Source organism: Camelus ferus, chromosome 25 (assembly GCF_009834535.1).
Source record: "Camelus ferus isolate YT-003-E chromosome 25, BCGSAC_Cfer_1.0, whole genome shotgun sequence".
Lineage (NCBI taxonomy): Eukaryota > Metazoa > Chordata > Mammalia > Artiodactyla > Camelidae > Camelus > Camelus ferus.
This window is the reverse complement of record NC_045720.1, coordinates 1,750,413-1,769,940: the sequence shown is the minus strand read 5'-3', so window position 1 is coordinate 1,769,940 and position 19,528 is coordinate 1,750,413. Positions and strand designations below refer to the sequence as shown.

General features: G+C 59.8%; 1 protein-coding gene across 9 annotated transcripts in view; it reads right to left on the bottom strand.

The window, feature by feature from the left end:
- The window catches only part of TSNARE1 (t-SNARE domain containing 1), an 87,392-nt gene that overhangs the window by 18,152 nt on the left and 49,712 nt on the right, over positions 1–19,528 (bottom strand). For 4 of the 9 annotated variants that reach the window (XM_032468193.1, XM_032468191.1, XM_032468190.1 and 1 more), the window contains 4 exons: positions 11,662–11,752; positions 9,516–9,605; positions 8,976–9,035; positions 2,048–2,209 (listed from right to left, as the gene is read on the bottom strand). In XM_032468193.1, the coding sequence (XP_032324084.1) occupies positions 2,048–2,209; positions 8,976–9,035; positions 9,516–9,605; positions 11,662–11,752 (403 nt within the window). The remainder of the gene's footprint in view (positions 1–2,047; positions 2,210–8,975; positions 9,036–9,515; positions 9,606–11,661; positions 11,753–19,528) is intronic. The other 5 variants (XM_032468192.1, XM_032468194.1, XM_032468195.1 and 2 more) reach the window with 5 other exon arrangements.

Sequence of the window (19,528 nt, the reverse complement as noted above, 5' to 3'; positions counted from 1 at the left end):
TGCCCTCTGGCCGGTACCTGCCCGCCCACATCACCCCACACTGCAGATGAAACAGGTGAACGGTGAGGCTGGCCTCGGGTCCTGCCCACGGCCCCCCACAAACCCCCAGCCCGCTGAGGGCCACAGACAAGGCTGAATTAAGGCTGGCCCCGTGTTAACCGAGGTCCTAGGTCGGCGCAGAGCCCTGCCCCTCTCTCGCCAGCCCAGGCCCCTCCACCTCAGCTGAGCTAACCCCGGTAGAGCCGCCCTCCCCCGCCGCCCCACCTGTATTCACCGCTCACACGAGGACCAGGACGAGCTGGCAGTGCCTGGGTCTCAGTTCTTCCGAACCCCATCCTGAAGGCCTCTGTACCCGCAGAGCTGTGTCTGGCACCTCCCTCAGCCCGTCGGCTGCAGCAGGCTGTCCCAGGCACCCGCCAGACCCCCAGCACACCCAAAGCCCTCCTGCCGCTCTGCCCTCAGAGCTGAGCCCCCGGCCTTTCCTGGGGGCTCCCTTTGCCCCCCCATGCCTCACACCCAGTCAGTCACGAGCAGCCGCTCACCCACCACGCACACGTCCAGACCCTGGCGAGCCCGAGGGGTTCTCGGGGGCCCTTCCTGAGAGGGTTTCGGTTCTTGAGCTGAAGGTAGATGCGGGTCCCTCTGCCTCCGGGGCCTCACAGCCCCCGGGGCACTGGGGCAACATCTCCTGATCTGTTCTTGACTTTCCAGGGAAAGCAGGTCTCCCGTGCCCTCTCTGTGTGTCTGGTCCTGATCTGGACCATCTCAGCAACAGGGAGAGGCCTCCTGCCAGGGCCGGCCAGACGGCCGCCTTCCTCTCTGGGGAGCGAGGTCGGGTGTGAGGAGAGCGGGGGCTCTGCTGAGGCAGGGCCCTCTGACAGGGGCTGGGGAAACAGGCCCTCCCCACCCCCAGGCCCCAGAGGTAGAGCAGTGGAACGCCACCTCCTCACAGGGCTTCAAGAGTCCAGGACCTGCTGGTCAGAGCCACGGCGAGAGGTCCTGAGCCGGGGACTCGGTTCACCATCTTGCCAGTTCCCTGATCCTCTAAAAGCAGCTGCTTTTACGGGACTTTGTTCCAGAAACCCAGCCCCTGGGAGCTTCAGGGCGATGAGACAGAGGCACAGAGAGAGGAGGGACACCCGCCTCCCCTGAGGCTCAGGCCCCACCGCCCACAGCCACACCCGGGGGCAGGGCCCCCACACCCACAGAGCTAGCACGTCTCCACCGGGCGGCCCGCCTGCTACAACCTGCGGGCACTTCCAGCGTCAGGAGCGAGAGGCCCACTCGCTCACTCACACTCACCGGCTCGCACGTTCACCTGCACCCCTGCTCCCACACCTACACAGCCACCCACGTGCTCACACACACATTCATGCACCGACTCCCATGTGCCCAGCTCAAGGGACTGCAGGCCGCTGGCAGTAGTCACAGACTGTCCGCGGCCAGAGGAACATTCGGCGGGACGTGTTACACATGTGCGAGCTTGAGAAGAACAAAGAACAAGCAGCCCTCACCCAGGCCCCCTCCCCACCCCACGCCTCCAACAACACTGCCACCTGCTGGCAGCACTGCTAAATTACAGGTTCAGTCTCCTGGCAGTTCATTCCACCACTCAAAACACATCTAATGGGAACTGCTCAAGGTGCTGAACGGCCTCATCAGCGAAACAGCCTCCCGGAAATCCAGGTGTGCCGTGAAGGAAGTGGCCAGGGGATTCCAGGCCAGAGGGCTGAGCCCTGTTAGGAAAATGCCAGGTGGTGGGGATGAGACACAGAGTGAGACTGTCGGGGTCCCTGGACTCTGCTCTCCCCACCTGGTGGCCAGATGGCCAAGGGGAGGCCGACAGCTCAGGCAAGGCCCTAGGAGCCCAGCTCCAGCCCCTCCAGCCTCAGACGGGGGACGGGTCACAGCCTACTGGTCAGCCTGCAGGGCTGACCCAGCCTCCACTCAGAGAGAGCCAACAGCCAGCACAGCCAGGAGTCCGAGCATACCGGGTGCACTCGCACACATGCACACACACTGGCACACACCCACACGCCACCCTCACCTCGATCTGCAGGATTGCCTCCTCGCGCAGCCGAATGGCCTCCAGGTCCTCCTCGGTGATCTCTGGAAGCAGCACCTGCTCCTGGCCCTGCCACACGCTGTCACCCCCATTAAAGATCTTCTCATCCTCGGCGAGCTCGGCAAGAGGGGTCTGGGAGCTCTGCTGAAGACACGGACCTGTGGTTGCCTGAACACAGCTCACTGCCACCAGGAGGGGCTGCATCTTCCTTCTGGGCTCCCAGCAGGCAGCTTCAGCCTTGGCTCAGGCACCCAGGAGCCCGGGCTCTACAGCCCTGAAGGGGTGGGGGGCCTGGGACCTCCACCCTGTCACTGGGGGACATCCCCACAAGGCCATGGGGAGCTGGGGCTGCTATGAATGGTGCACAGGGACCAGGGATGGGCAGATGCCAGGCCCCTGCCCTTCAGCCCACGTGCCCACCTCTAGCCATCCCAGGCCTGGCTGCAGGGACCCCACATCCACTTCCCAAGCTAGGGCCACATGGAAGACCCTGCAGAGCACAGCTGCCATGTTCCCAGCTCTTGGGGGTCACCAGCCTCTTTGTGAAGCCCCAGAAAATGCCCCTACATGCACAAACACAAACCCCAGCTTCTCATCTGGGGGCTGTGAACTCCCCGAAAGCCCATCCTAGAGCGGGTTACAGACTGGAGAGCAGCTGCCAGGCAAGGGCTGTGGAAACCGAGGCATGGATGTCACAAGGCAGGACACAATCCTCCACCACCACCCCGCCCCCAGCTGGGGCGGGACCACGGGGAAGGGAAGCCTGAGGGGGGTTTTCAAGTTGTTTCATTCTTTACTCATTTTTTCAATTTACCAAAATTTAAAGTTCAGTAGTGGCATCTCCCCTGAATAAGCCCTATTCGCTCCCTCATGGGACAGTCTGGGTACAAGAGAGCTGACACCCTTCTGAGGGGCCAGGTCCGAGTTGGGTGCGGGGTGCCTGTGGGGGGCTGCATTGATCCCGGCCCCCTCCAGAGGTGAGTAGGACATGGGGACAGGCCCCCACAGAGCCGCGACTTCACACGTACAACACATTCAAGTTAACCGCAAATGTGCAACAACAAAGCCACTGATCTGCACGCCCTCCCCCTCCTCCCGCCAGGCAGCAGGTAACGGCCCCCACACTGCCCCCTCCCAGTCGGGGCGTTTCCTCATGCTGAGTCTGTGTGCACGATCACCGTGTGTGTTACCGCGTGTACATGTATGAGATGACAAGGGCAACGGGAGGGCAGCCCGGCGGCTAGGGCTCCCCACCTCCTGCGTGTCCCTGATGCTCCCGAAAACCTCGTAGGGAGCAGCCAGGAGCCCATATCACAGACGTGAAGCCGGGACTCCGGGCTCCCACCCAGCCCAGGGGCAGTGCTGTCCTAGAGGCAGAGGTCAGTGCCGGGCACACAGCTGGCAGGCACCCTCAAGTCTAGAACTCCCTTGAGCCCCTCCTACAGTGTCGGGCAACGGGACGGGGCTGAACGCAGGACTGGCATCATCCACAGGACCACCCTCTGCTGGCTCCACATCCCCAGACTCGGCATCAGTCCCCCTGGAGGCGGCTGCAGAGGCCACGACCTGCCTCTCTTCTGCTTTCCTCTTTGCCCCTGGCCCCTGATGTTTGCCTGCGAGGGAGACTAGCTTCCAACCCTCCTGTGCAGCTCAGGTCACAGGGCCACACTGATGCCAGCAGAAGTGACACATGGGACTCGGGGTGGAAGGGGGGCCTCCAGGTCCCCCCGGCTGGGGCTGACTCGGGTGGCAGCTCCAGGACCATGCTTGTTCTTCCAACAGACCCACAACCCAGCTCTGGCCCTGCCGTGCCCCCAGGAGGTGCCCCTTGGGTCAGCAGGAGGAGGACACACATCCACGTTCTGTCCTGCATGTCAGGCCCACAAGGGCCCTCCCGGGCCAGGTCTGGAGATGGAGCAGACGGAGGGGGAGAGCCCCGGGCACAGACGTACTCACCTGCGCATCAAAAGCAACAAATAGCACCAGTTTGACAGATGCCAGCACAGGAGGGCATGTGACACCGTGAAAGCACATGCTGACTGCATCCAGGGTGGGGGACAGCGGGCACCCTGAGTGGCCCTGCCCACGGGAGGCCCTGGTGGTAACAGGACCACCACCACCACTGGGGCTGCAGAGGGACACAGTGGGATGCCTGGTGCCTCCTTTTCCTCCAACTCCGCTCACAGCCCCACAGGATGGGCACGCTGCCCCATCACAGGGTGACACGTCCGCAATCACCCCATCCTCCTCCCAAAGCCACATCCTCCCCACAGACCTCTTCCCCGGGAGTCAGCAGAGGCCTTTAAATAAGTAAATATGTGGATAGATGAAAATAAAATAAAAGATCTGAAAAACCTGTTGACAAGCGCTGCTCGTCCAAGGCGGCAATTATCACCTCCCCTTTCCGTGTGGGCGGGAGGAAGTGAGCAGTGCCAGGCGGGCAGGAGCGGGTGGAGGCTGGCCCCACGCCAGGCCCCGCGCCCCCCGCCTCCCCTTCTGCGGCTCCCAGCTCCCCCGCCCCACGCTGCAGCCAGAGCTGAATCAGGCTCTGGCCCAGCACTGGCACCACTGGGAGGCCCGGGCCAGCAGACACCCGCTCAGGGCTCAGTGCTCCCCAGGGAACGGGAACAGTGACCCCCACCCAAGGCCCCTGCTCAGCACACAACAGCTGCGCTGCCTGCCCCATCCCGACCCATCTCCTGTCCACGCGGTGCCGGGCACAACCCTCACTCCTGGCAGCGGTGACGGCGTCTGGCCCCCCTCACTGACCGCACACCCTCGGCAAGGGCAGCGAGCAAACAGGAAAAGCTCAGCTCCATGGCTTCCTAGCTGTGTGGTCCTGGCAAGTCTCTTAACTGCTCCAAGCCTCCACCTTCACCTCCATAAGGCGGGGCTGACACCACCATGTCCCAGAGTCACGGAAAGGGGTGAATGAGACAAAGGTAAAGTCCCAACCAGGAAGCACACGTGAGAACCAGACGCAGCCTGCAAGCCCAGGAGCGACGCCGGGTGCCCCAGCCGCCCGTGCAGGCGGAGTCACGGGGCGCAGGCAGCGCACCCCTCCCAGCAGTGGCTGCTCCAGAACAGGGCACCCGGACCCCCACCTGCCCAATTCCATTGGCCTGAGGGCACCGCCTGAGCAGGGGCTTCTGCAAGTTTCCCTGGTCAATCCAGTAACCTGGGTGGGAAGAGCCCCGGCCGTGCACCTCAGGGCCTAGATGCAGGAGCGCCCCCCGCAGCAGTGCTGTGGCAGCACAACACGGCCAGCAGGACATGGATGGGGCTCCAGGGCACAGCCTGCGGTGAGCACCACGGGCCAGCTGACCCAGGGAGTCAACAAGCCGGTGAGGAAGTGCAGGGGGTGTCACGTTCAGCCTCTGGGAGCCTGGCTTTCAGTGGGAGCCCCGGAAAGCTGAAGCAAAGGGTGCAGGCCTCCCTGCAGACACGGGCGTGCGGCCTGGCCTCCCCAGTACTGGGCACCCTCCTTGAGCAGCTCCGGACAAGGGACCAGGGAGGGAGAAATGGCTGAGATGCCTGGTCCCAACACAGCCCTCCTCCTGAAAGGATCAGAAAGCGCCCTTTATCCTCCTCACAAAGGCTCAGCTTGGGTCTCGAGCTCCAAAGCCAGGATTAGGATTTGCTGGCAAGGCCCTGGGGCCAGAGAGAGGGGACAGCCGTGTGATGGTCTTCCAGCTTGCGGGGCCGCCAACAAAGGCAGCTTTCTCTTCCCTCTGAGGCCAAGGGCTTCGGTCCCATCCTGACACGTAGGTTAGAGGCTCCGAATCCAACGTGACTGCGGGAGGGCAGGGCCGAGCGGTTTCCCGTGAGAAGAGATGGAGCCCAGTGGAGGCTCAGGGAGGCCGGGGGTCACGCTGGGGGGGCTCAGCATGGCCTCCACCCGGGGCCAACAAGTAGGGAAGTGACGGGTCACCTCCTCGTGGACTCCGACCCAGGGCTCCACGTGGGAACATCCGTGACCCGGCGGCAGGGCAGGCAGGGGGTCAGGGCGAGGGCCAGTCACAGGCCTGGGAAACACAGCTTGTCTAGGAGTCTGCGGCTGCTCACTGATTTCTCCAAATGGTGAACGGCCCTGCTTGTCCACGAATGGAAGCCTCTGGAGGCTCGGCAAACCCCGGAACACAGGTCTGGCGCGACGTTCGGTCCTGCCCGGCCGCACATTAAATGAAGAAGCCGCGACGGGGCAGGACCGACCGCCGGTGCCTGGGAACTGCCCGGCAGGCGTGAGGCTGCCCGAGACGGCGCAGACTGCCGCCCGCTCCCCGCGCAGCGCGGCCCGGCCCCGGGGCAGCAGCCGGGCGCAGCAGCACTGCCCGCTGGCTGGGCCTGGCCTGGCGGGAGACAGACCCGGCTCCCGGCCGAGACTGTGGCCCACCTGCTGGCAGCCACACCCAGTGCTCAGCTCGGAGGAGAGCCGGTGGGCAGCGGCCATCCCCACTCCTGCCAGGACCCTCCGCCTGCAGACGGTGGCCCCAAAGTCTGGGGCATCGACACAGCCACACCCCGGGGTTGAACCCTGCAGTGTCAGCTCGTGGACGTCAGCCCACGACGTTCCCGGAAATGACGTAATCTTTCTCAGTCTCTCAGGGGCACCGGCGGCCACCCTCCTCCTCTAAGAAACATCCAACCGAAACGGCAGCAACAGCCCAACGTACACAGCAGAAATGCACAGGCACGCCAGCCAGAGTGAGGGAACGACTCTCGGGTCAGGTACGGACACTCCAGGACCCCAGAAGTGGCCCTCCAGACCCCCACTCATTACACTGTCCCCAACCAAGGAAAACCATCTGGCTTCTAACTCTGCCTGTTAGTTTGGCCCAGTTTCGACCTCCGTCCTCTTCAGTCTCGCTCCTTGGGCTCAGCACGCGTCCAAGCTGCCACCGGGGCCCTGCTGGCCACAGAGCAAGGAGTGTCTTCCACTTACGGACTTGGCACAAGTGCCTGTCCAGCCGGCTGCGTGTCCCGCAGTGCCGAGTGCTTCCACGACACGTGTGTGTGTTCCTACGGGTCACACACCTCGGGTGGAGCTGCAAGGTCACAGGTAGGAAGGTGACGCACTCTGGCCAACGTCAGCAAGGTTCCCGTCAAGTGGGCGAGATCTCTGGGTGCCCCGTGGCCTCACCGACACGTGGTATTCCCCCGCGCGTCTATCTGCATTTTCAGTTGCTTCGGCAGCTGTGAGGCGTGCAGTGATGAGGCGTGGTGGGTCACCCTGCCTTGTGATGTTCACCCTTGTGTGCTTTTGAATTGAGTTGTCTGCCTGTTCCTATTGATTTGTAGGAGATCTTTATATATCACGGACGTAACTGTTTTCAGAGATGTGTTGTGCAAACGCCTTCTCTCACTGTGGGGTGTCTCTTCATTCCCTTATGGGTGTACAGATTTCACAAAGTCAGGTCTACCATCTCTTTCTAGTCAGCACATTTTCATCTGTGTAAGGAACGTCTGCTCACTATGTAGATGTGAAGACAGCCTCCCATGGTGGCTTCTAGAAGCTTCGTTGCCTTTCCGATCACAATATGGGTCAAGGATCCAGTGAAGTGACCTGTGTGGGTGGGCGAGCTGAGGTAAAGAGTCTGCCGGGAGCGGCAGTGTTGTGCCCCAGCCCTCAGCGCCCCCAGCCACGCGGCTGGCACCGGGCCTGGGCCAGGTCCTCACTGAGTCTCCAACTGCTACGCTTTCGTCTTTGTTCAGTTCAAGATGATTTCTAATTTCCACTGCGGTTTCTTCTTTGATCCGTGGGTTATTTCAAATTGTGTTCTTTAAGTTCTCAGCCCCCCAGTGATTTTTTTGTTAGCAGATTCTCCTTTAATTGCACTCTGGTTAGAGAACACACTCAACCCTTTAGAATCTGCTGAGACTGGCTTTAATGTCCGGTGTACGTGTATGTGCGCTTGAAAGGAACACCCGGTCTCTCGCGGTGGGACGCTGTCATAAACTCCAATTAGGTCAGGTTATTATTTGAATCTCTCATTTCCTCGCTGAATCCTTCTGGTCTATTTTATTACTCACTTAGGGAAGTGTGTCCTAATTCCCAACTGTGATTGTAGATTTACGAGTTTTCCCTTTTACTACTGTCAGTTTTGCTTTGTATTTATATTATTTGATGCTCAATTATTACATACATACACAGTTACATATAAATTTAGAATTACATTTGAATTAGCCTTTTGTCCTTGCACAAGGCACCTCCGTGTCGCCACCATCCCCTCCACGTGACGTCTACCTATTCTGATGCTAATACAGCCATGCCCGTTTTCTTTTGCCTTATGGTTGCATAATGAATCTTTCTTCCATCCTTTTACTTTCAACACTTTTCTAGATTCACATTTCAGGTTCACCTCTGGCAAGCACTACATAGTATCTTCCTTCTAACCGAGTCTGACAGTCTGCGCCCTGTAACTGGAGGGATTCGCTCATTTCAATTTAACGTAAGTGGTGTTAAGTCCACCATCTCAAAACTTGTTCCCTATTTTTCCTGTTTTTTGCTTATTTCTCTTTTTTTGCTTTTAAATTAATCAAGTTTTGTTTTATTCCACTTGTTCCTCTCTGTTAACCCATCTTACAGGTCCCGTTCTTGTGCTCTCAGTGTCACCCACAGCATAACACACAGCCTTGCTTTACTACAGTTTATCTTAAGTTAGTTCTTTCTGTCACTTCTCTGATAATCTAGGGACATTTCAACACGTCAACACCATCTACCTTCCTCATCAAGCCCGCGCTAGAGACTTGAGGGAAAAATGCCAATTTCCTCAAAGGTCATTTGTCAAGGTGACGTCCTCAAACAGAGGCCCCTGCCCTTGGTACCCCCTGCTCTTCCCTGCAGCCCAGTGGCACCGGACTCTATGCTGTCCCCAAACAGCCACTGACCATGGTCAATCTCAGTACCCACCTGCCGTCTGCCACCCCTCTGTGCCGTGGGAAGCAGGGCTCTGGACTTCTCTGCAATTTTCTGTCGGATAAAGTACAAGAAGAGGGAGACAGGAAGAACAGAAAAGGTGAGAAAGAGAGCAGCAGCGTCAGATAAACACGACGTACTGGACCACGGCCGACGGCAGAGCACAGCTCCAGCCCCAAGAAGAGAGCCGCCCCACATGTCAGGAAAGCTGGGAGCCGGGCCGGGCTCGGCAGGCGCTCTGCTAGACGGCCTCCTCCACACACCCGGGCTCTCTGGGGCTGTTTCCTCACCTGTCAGGACGAGGGATACCTGCTGTCCCCCCTCCCAAGAGGCCGTTGCGAGGACTGTCCTGGGCCGTGCCCCAGAAGTCAAAGAGCCCTCACTGCACGCGCCGCAGCCGCACCAGCGGGACCCCGGCGGCTGCTATGTGTCTGCGGGGCTGCCCGTCCTCTGCTTCAGGGGATGGGACCATGCCAGGCTGACTGAGCGAGTGCTCAGGGGACCAAGCCCACCCCACCCGCCCGGCAACCTCACCTGCCGGCGCCTCACCTTCTGCACCACTCCATAGCGCTGGACGGCGTCTGAGAGCTGAGTTTTCAGGCAGTCCAGCTGCAGGCGCTCCTGCTGCAGAGAGAGGACGGCTTCCACAGGTCTGAGGCCTCGTCCTGCCTCTGCAGCCCCACTGTCTTCGGGCACTTCAGTCCCTACACTCCTGCGCCCTCCTGCCACTCCTGGCAGCGCCCGCCCCACAGCCCCTGGTCCACCCACCACCAGTCCCACGGCCATCATCACCCCCACATTAGAACCGGGCCCGTCCATGTCTACTGCACCTGCTCCATCCCCCAAAAACACCAGCAGGGCTCCGTGAGCACAGACAGCATCGCCCGACGCCAGCCCCGCCCAGCCCCAACACGCAGTCAGCACTGACCGCGGAGCCAGCTGCCCCGGCACAGCATGCCTGTCTGGTCTCCAGTACCACTCAGGTGAGTTCGGAGCCCCATCTGACAGCTCAGGAGATCCTGGGCCCGAGTTCTCAGAGGCCTGTTCCAGTCCACACAGGTGGTGGAGCCAGGCCGCTGGCCCCAGAGCACATGTGCCCAACCACACACAAGGCTGCATCTTGTCCCCGGCATCAGAGCTGCAGTCACCAAGCCGTCCATCAAGCCAGCACCAGCCCCTTGGCTCCCCTCCATGGCCACTGTCCTCCCGCTGGAATGGGACCTCGTCCCCTGTTGGTCTCTGCACCCCAGTGTCCAGAATGATGCCTGCACAGAGCCGGCACTCAAGACATACTGTCAAACCAGGGGACGCACAAGCAGGCCCTGGACCTTGGCACCACCCGCTCAGGTGTGTGTGAGCACCACCGGCCATCAGGAGCCCTAAGCCCTCGTCTCTCACCACGCAGCCTGGCACCGACAGACCACGCCTGTCCCAGTGTCCTTGGACCAGGACGCAGACGTGGGCTCCCAGTCCCCTCCTGCCCCCAGCACCTCCCGTCAGCTCCCGGGAGGGCCCTGGCCTCTTCCCAGACCCTGCGTTTCAAGTCACAAAACCCACCCCTCACTGCCACCATGCACCCCATGCAAGCCCATGGGTGAGGGCGAGCTGCAGGTGCACCAGTGGGCCGGCCACGTCTCAGCGAGACCAGCTCTCCAACACAGGCCCCTCAGGCTCACTGGGTACCATCTGGGCCTCCCAGTCCTTGTGTGGCTACAGCTCTGTGGCGCCTGCTTCAGTGTCCAGGTGAGGCTCTTGTAATTAGCACCACATGTATGCCCCAGGACAGACCTAAGAGCTCAGGGAGTTATTCAGTGCTTTTTGGCAGAACCCCTCTAGCTCCAGCTCCAGCCCACATGATCCACCCCAGCTCCAGGTGATGGCACAGCCTCTCCTCCCTGAGAGAGCAGTGACCCCCTGGCAGTCCGCCCGGACAGCACGTCCTCCCACGGGACTATGAGAGCTGTAATGGGGGACCTCATCTGGATCCCTCTCCCAGCATCTGGCAGAGCAGGTGTTCAGTAAATGTTTGTTGGGTTCTTAGATGATGGATGGGTGGGTAAGTCAGTGGACAGGTGGGTAAGTGGATGGATGGACAGACAGACAAAAAGCGAGCTGGTGGATGGGAGGACTGAAAGAAGGAAGGATGTATTCTGCTTTTATAAAAGGGATCCCTCTGAATTTCCAACGGGCTCAACTCTGCTTTCCTGCCCTGGTGACATACAGCTCTGGACCCAGAAAGACCAGAGCTCAAATCTAGTGCCCCCGCCCTGCCCTCCGTGATGCCTCAGGCAGGCATAAGTGCAAGAATAAAGCACAAAGCCACAGACAAAAAGGTCCCCGAACGCCAAGGCCACAGAACCGCGGGAGACGCTGCCCGGTGCGGCGTGACCCTGGGTGAAAGGCCAGGCCAGGCAGCTGCCTCTGGTCCCACGCCCAGGCCATGATGGTTAAATCGCGGGCGTGTGGAACAGCGGAGGGGTCTCAGGCCCAGCGGACGGAGGCACTCCTGTCCAGGAGGGCTGGGAGCCCACAACACCCACACCACTGCCTGGCCTGTGGCACTGCCCAGTGGACGGCTGAACACGCGACCTCTGCCCCAAGCAGCCACGTGGGCCATCCTTTCCCCACGCTGCACCGCCCCCTGGCCCCCACACCCCGCCCCAGTCCCCAGGGAACATACCCGGGAGCAGCCCCGCAGGAGCTCGGCCATCTGCTTCAGGGCGCTGGTGCTGGCTGCAACGGTTTGGTTGGTCTCCTGCTGTGCTGCATGCCTGGGGCAAGCAAGCGTGCGGGGCGGAGGGGAGAGAAGATGGGGGGGCGGGGTTGGTGGGAGCAGCAGAGCGGGCACGGGTGTGCGAAGGGGACACGGGAGAGGGAAGCCAGCAGGAAGGAAGAAGCAGGCAGAGGAAAGAGGGCCAGATGGGAGTAAGGACACACAGGCAGGCCCAGGGAGGGAAACAGGAGAGGAAGCAGGGGTGGGCGGGTGAGGCAGGAGGGAGGGAAGTGCACAGTGAGCCCGGGTCCCTGTCACCACACCCCTCACCCTGTGGACTCCACGGACCCACACACAAGCCATGGGGTTGGCACCTGCACCACTGGGGCCCAGCCCTGAGCCCTCCCGCAGAGGCCCCAGGGGGCAGCACCAGTCAGGCCCAGGGAGCAGGGTGGCCGCAGAGATGGCCCTGGGACCACCGCTGAGGAAACCTTAGCCTGCTGGGTAGGCCTCTGGGGCTGCGGGTGAGACGCCCATCTCCAGACCCAGGCTGGGGGTCTCTCCCAGCACCCTGCTGGTGTGAGGTTGACTGCCGCCCCTGTGGACAGAGTGGTGGGGGACAACCCTGCCCTCAGGCCTCCTGCAGGCTCACACAGCCAAGCCAGGGAAGGACCCTGGCCTGGCTCCAGGCTGCAGACACCAGGGAACCTCCTGGCCTTCCAGCTGCAGCTCAGACACCCCTCTTTACTCCCTGCAGGACCCCCACACAGCAACAGTGGGTGTGGGCACCGGGCTGGCCTGGGCTGAACGTGGGAAGCTCCTGAGAGCTTATGAATCACGTGTCAATAAATCTGACAACTAAGATGAAACAGAGAAATTACTTGAAAGACAAGAATGATCAAAACTGACTCAAGAAGAAACAGAAAACCTAAATAGCTCTATATCTATTGAAGGGATTAAATTTGTTCTTAAAAACGTTCCCAAAATACAGACGACTTCACTATCAAATATTTAAAGAAGCAGTAACATAGATACCACACAAACTCCTCCAGAAAACAGACAAGAAGGGACACTTCCATTTTACGCAGCCAGCATCACCCTGATACCAAAATCTAATTAAAGAACCTGAAAGAAAAGAGCAGCACAGGTCACCTAGGAACACAGCAGCAAGGCCCCTAACAGGGTGTTAGGGGCGCAAATCCAACCGCCCACAAACAGGGTAACATCCTGCGACCAAGAGGCGTTCATCCAAGGAAGGCAAGGTTGGTCTGACATCCAAAAACCAGTGACTGTAATCCTCGTGTTAATAGAACAGATTGAAAAGGGGGGAAATCACCTCAATAAAACCACGCAGAAAGAGCGTCCGGCCAAACTCAACGCCCACTCGTGTAAAAGCTAAGAAACTAGAAGAGAAAAGGGAGACGATCAGCTGGAGGGAAAGAGCCTGTGAAGCCCGCCCAGCACGGGCCCTGCGGGGCGGCGGGCGGCGGGCGGGGCGCCCACCGTCCTGCCTCCATGCGGCGTTTTACGGGTTATGACGTTCTGATTGTGAAAGGACACGCTTACAACAGTGCAACATGGAAAAGAGGTGAGCAGCATGGGGACTGAAAACAAAGACACGAAACTGCCTCTGTCACGGAAGACAGGTTCTCAGACGTGGAAAATCCTAGGGAAGCTGGAATCTAACGAGGGCACAGGGCGCGGCAACCAGCAGGACCGGTCATCTACACGCACGGGCATCTACAAAGGAAGATGAAATTTAAACAATGATACCTCTTATACTAGAATAAAAAGCATGAAAACATGGCCATAAATTTAACAAAATCCACTGAAGACCAGTGCACTAAAACCCGCAAGGAACTGCTGAAAGAAATAAAAACAGAAATGAGAGAAGGGCCGGCCACTTTCCCGGCTAGGAAGGCCCAGGGTCCTTCAGACATCAGTCCTCAAATTGATTTGCAGAGTCAAGGTAACCCCAAATAAAATTGTAAAAGGCTTAAAATTATAAAATTATAAATTGTTAAATTACAGATTTAAAATTACAAAATTATCAAAGGCTTTTAAAAAGCAGAAATTGACAAGCAGATTCTAAAATTGATACTGAAATACAACTGCCCAGGAGCATCCCTAACAATTTCAAACAAAGGTGAACAGAGCTGGTGGTCAGATCCAACGGATTTCAAGGCTCCGCATGAAACTGTAATTAAGACAACACGGCACCGTCCTGAGGACAGAGATCAGTGACACAGAATAACCCCGAGGTGCCCCTGTATGTAGACGTTCAAGTAATCACTGAAGAAGGTGCCGAGGTGTTCAAGGCATTCAAAGGACAGTCTTTTTTCAACAAATGGAGTTGCAGCAACTAGGTAATCACATTTAAGGAACATCAGGCTGGACTCCCACCTCACACCACCCTCTGTGCCGGACACGTAGGCAGCCCCCAAGCCCTGGCGCCCCCAGCCTGGCAAGTCTGCAGGAGGAGGGGCTGCCCGGCTGAGGCTGGAGGGTGGCTGGGGTCAGCAGGCTGGGCAAGGGGCAGCATCACACACAAACGGTCACCAGGGCAGGTGACGGACAGAGGCAGCCGTGGAGGCACAGCTGGAGGCTCGGGCACAGGAGCTGACCCTGACCTGGAAGGCGAGGGGGACCAGCAGTGGGGAGGCCCAGCCAGGCTGCACTGAGGAGGAACAGGCGGGGACCTGGAGCGTGGCCAGATGTGGCCCAGAGAAGAGGTGGAGTGGCCAGGAGCTGGGGAAGGGAGACACGTTTCAGCAGCACCAGCCAGGCTAGGTGAAGGTGCGGGGCACCAAGGCCACCCCTCAAGTCTCTGCAGTGGACAACGGGCCCCGGGAGGGCGCCGCTGATGCCTGATTCCCCGGCATGGAGGAAGCAGGAGAAGACACTGGAAGGAGGAGCCGGTGAAGGAGGCCGACAGGTGGCCCAAACCAGGGAGGGCAGAAGCCCAGGAGAGGGCGAGCAGCAGAGCCCGGAAGAAGCTTATGGAAGGAGGAAGCAAATCAACAATAAAAAGACAAGTAACCTCATTCAAAAACGGGCGGAGAACCAAACAGTCTTCACAGAAAACATACCAACGTCAGTAACTCTCCACATGACCAGGCATCGGGATGTACAGGTCCAATCCACCCTGAGATGCCACTGCGCCCGTGGGAGGACGGCTGTGGTCACAGGCAGCTGATGAGGGTCGGGAGGAGTGGGGAAATCATAGCCCTCACGCTCTCCTGGGGGGGTACAGGTGCAGCCCCTGGGAAACAGTCTGGCGGCTACTCAAAATGTTAAACAGTCACCATCTGACCAGCAAGGCCACTCCTAGGGACCAACCCAAGAGAAGGGACAACAGGGGTCCACACAGACGCTCAGAGCATCAGTACGCACAGTCGCCGAAGAGAAACCACCAAACCTCCGTGAGCTGATGAGCAGGGCTGGCTTCGTCCGCGCCGGCCGCTCTGGCACTGCACCGCACACCGGGGCCCAGGAGCAGGGGGCGCGGTTTCTCACAGTCTGGAGGCTGGATGTCCAAGATCAGTGTGCCGGCGGGTCAAGGTCTGCTGAGAGCCCTCCCTGTTCGGCCGGCCTCAGAGCCTGGCCACGGCGAGGAGTGCATGAATAGGGCTCTGTCCCCAGAATCCCTGGTCTCCACTCCCCTCATCGTGCCACACCCTTCCAGAGCCTTCCACTGGCTTCCTACTGCTGGGGAATGAAGCCCAAACAATCTACCAGGCCTCCAAGGGCTGGTGTGGTCTGGCCCAGGCCCACCTGACCGACAGACTTGGCTGTAGCCACCCACTTCTGGCTCCTCAAAGATGCCACGTCTACTGCTGCTTCAGGACTGTGGCAGCTTGAAAAAACTGGCCAAAAAATTCTGCAACATTTCTCCCACCACATGCACGGTGGGTCAAGGTCCCTTGCATCTGGCCGTGCTCAGGACCGCCTCAGCCACAGGGGGCGGCAGAGGCGTGGCTACGTGACTTCTGAGATGGTCGTAAGAGGCAACGTCATGTGGTTCATGACTTCTTGGTCAGAACATTCACCCAAGAGCCCTGAGCCGACACAGAAGTCCAGCTCCCGAGAGGCCCACGCCCCGAGAGCCCAAGCTACCCGAGTGACCCCCACTGAGATCAGTGTCACCCACCCGCAATCACGTGTGAGGGAGGACGCCTCCTGGTGCTCCAGCCCCAGCTGAGAGCGGACGGGCAATGAGGTGAGACACAGCCACACAGGAAAAGGCAAGAATGGAGGCAGAGAGGAAGGAAAGGCCTCGCAGGGGCTGAGGTGGGGAGAGGGCCAAGCTGAGGACATGCATGGTTGGGGGGAGTGGGAGACAGTGTCTGAGGACACGCGTGGGGGGGCGAACACAGTAGATGATGTCCAGACGGAACTCATGAGCCCGCCCTCCCACCCCTGCTTGGGTATTTGCCCTTTGGGCTGCCAGGGAGCACCATGCAGCTCTGATGCTACTTCCACAGCCACGTAGTTCCCACCCGGGAGAGGAGGCCATCGGTGTGGTCCCTACCAGTGCAGGGTCACGCTGGAGGCAGGGTCCACTGAGACCTGGGCCAGCACGGACCTCAGCCTGGATGGAAGCTGCAGTCCAGCTCCCTGCGTGGTGTCTGCCTTCCCCTGTGCCTCCCTCCACACCCCCAGCTCCCCTTGGGTCCAACCAGCACTGGTGACCCCAGCATGTTGTGAGGGGCCAGCAGCATGGGCCAGGGCCCCAGCCTAGCACGCGAGCCCACACACTTGCTCAGAGGAGCTGGGACGACAGAGCACCAGGGCCTGCAGGCCCAGTGCAAGGGTCCCCGCTTTGTCCTGGAAGGAGACTCCCCCCCTGCCATGGACACAGGCTATGAGAGCTGGGTATGGGTTCAGCCACGGTTCAGGCCCAGCATCAGGCCACACCATCATCACTGACCCACGCTGGGCCCCGGCCCTAAGGATTCAGAGTTGGGCTCCCCGGAGCCTGGTGACAGAGCCCCCACCCACAGGCAGACGTCCTGCCCGGGGCTCCTGAATGACTGTCGACTCCTTCAGCTACCATCCCAAGGGGCTCCAGCAGTGCCCCGGGCTGATGCCGACAAGCACGGTCCTGCTGCCGCTAAGTGTCACCTCCATGGACTGGGCCACCTCAGCCAGTCTGGGAGCCTGTGCTGAGAGGGCCGGGACAGGGTCCACTCTCGGGGGCTGAGAGAAATGCAAAGCCCACACCTATCTCACGCAAGATGAGCAAAGCAGGCTGCGCCTTCCGAGGTTCTTAGGAAGCTAAATTCATTCCATTTGAAGGGCTCTCTTCTCTGGAGACTGGATCCCGCCCACCGCAGGGGCACTGAGATGTCTTTTTTTAATAAAATTATAGCAATGATGGATGGTAGTGTACTTTTTTTAAATGTCTTTACTTGGCAAAATAAAAAAGGAACTGGGAACTATCAACGTGGGGAAAATATAAGCTTGGCAACCTTACGGAGGTCTCAAGTTATTTTAAAATGCTAAAGGTCCGTGAAGTGCAAATTCCCCCAGGGCACAGGGTCGTGGAAGGCTCCGGAAGGCCAGGCAAGCAGGCTAGGCAGCCTGGGCAGCAGCCACCCCGTGGCGAGGAAGGGTAAGGGGGTTGGGGGGCCCTGCGGGGGTTGGGGGAGGCTCTGTGTCGGACGGACAGGAGGGTCCAGAGCCAGCCATCCTCTCCAGACCCTCGCAGGGGACGTCATCCTCCAGCCACCAGGGCCACCGGGCGAGGCAGCCCACCGATTGGCCCTGGGGACGCCACAACAGAGGCTCCCCCCGGACACAGGCGGCGCCACAGAGATCGGCCGCACAGCCCGGGAGCTGCTCCTAAGGCTGAAGACGGGGCCCGCTGGAGAGCGGCCAGCGTCTCCGCTCAATGATCTCACAGGCTCAGTAGCGTGTCCGCACCTCTGAAGGGCATGTTTTCCACGTGTGAGGGGGGCACATACACCCCCAATCCTAAGTGTAAAAAGCGGGATCCAGAACATGATTCACTTCAATCCAATTCTGCAGAACGCCCGTGGGTCTGAGAAGAGGCTGGCAGGAAACACCGAAACGTTCACGGCGCTGCCTCAGACATCCTGTGTGCCCAACTTCCTACAACGGCGTATGTTACTTTCACAATCAGAAAACAATACGTGTTACTTTTAAAAAGAAACATAAAGGCTAATTAAAAATAGAGTTGCACATAAAATCTGCCCAGGGCCCTCTGTTGCCTCGAGCACTGGACCCTGAGACTTCGCAGGGGTGGTCCCAGCCTGCCTGGGATGGACAGAAGGAAACACAGGTGGGTGGGTGGGTTTTGGCTGGACTGTCAATTCAGAGGTGCAGCTTCAGCCACACAGCAACCTCTCTCGGAGCCTCAGAGTCTCCATCGATAGAGCTGGAATCACATTACCTGCCCTCCTTCCCAGGTTGCAGGCAGGACACCAGGGGCTGAGGGCAGGGTGGAGCCCCGACGAGGAGCCCCTTTCTGTTCTGGGCGTGATTCTGCCACAATCTCTAATTCCAAAGCATCAAGAATCATCAGAGTAGAAAACGTGAAGCCCAAAAGTGAACGGCCCAGACCTCAGAGGTGCAGCCGGGTGCCTGGCCTGGGTTTCCAAACCATAAGGCTCCCTGTTGGGGAGGCCGGCCAGGTGCTGCGTTGACAAGGGCTGGGAGGGACAGCTGCTGATGGCCCGGCACTTACTGAGGTCTGACGAGAGACAAGGTGCTGGCCTGACATTGGCAAGCACTGTACCCCCGGGGATTCGGGCCCTGGGGCTCGCCGTCAGACTTGTTACCGCAGGACAGCTTCTCTCCTGGGGGCCACCAACTGCTCCATTTGCCCAGAGCAAAGGTGGGGGTTAGGGATCCACTAGGCGCCCCCACCACCTGCTGCACACTGTGGGCTGTCCCCATCCCAGAAGCACTGCAGTTTACCAAGGACGGGGGTAGGAAAGGGGGCGGCCAGGCTGGGAAGCCCCGAGAGGGGACTGGGAAAGTCCTAGGGTCCAGGCACAGCACTTGGGGTGGCTCCATGCGGGACACTGGGCTCAATTCTGCCCAAGTACCCTGGCGTCCCAGGGAACCCAGTTGCCCCTGGGGTCTCCTCTGGGCTGGATGGTCTAAGGATGGGGGGCCACCTGGGAGACGAGCCCCAAACTCTCCAATGAACATTTATGCCAGGAAGAGACAGGGGACCTTGGCGGCAGCCTGTGCCCCCCGAGAGCATGTGCAGTCCACCACCCACACTACCCCCTTTCCAGGCATAATGGCTCAGGCTGAGAGGGCCCCCTCAGGGAGGTGGCAAAGGGGACAGGGGCTCTCAGATGCAGGCCTCGGGCTCCCTCTTGGTGCCCTCCACTCCACACTGTGCTGGGATTGCAGCTGGAAGGGCTGGGGTTCACTGGGGCACCCTGAGAAAGGCCTGGCAGCCTTGGCCTGAACACAGAGCTCCTGCCCCACGCCAGCCAGGCTGGGCTCCTGCAGCACCTGCTTTCTCCTCCTGGGGACCCAGCACCTGAGGGGCCTTTCTGTCAGGAGCTGACCTCACCGCAGACCAGCTGCCTTACCCAGCCCGACCCCAGGCAGGCCTCTGGACAACCCTGACAGGAGACCCAGTGGGACCCCAAGGGGCAGAATCAAAAGCCCAAAGGCCTGCTCCTGCCCAGCCTGCACATCCACCGCTGCAAACCGGCAGTGCAGACGGCACACCTGTATCGTGTGGTGTCCCAGAGGTGCACCACAAGTGCGCAGGCCCTCTGTGAGCTCTGGTGTGTGGCAGGCACATTTGGGGACAGTCAGTGGGGCAGAAAGTGTGCAAGCGGTTGCA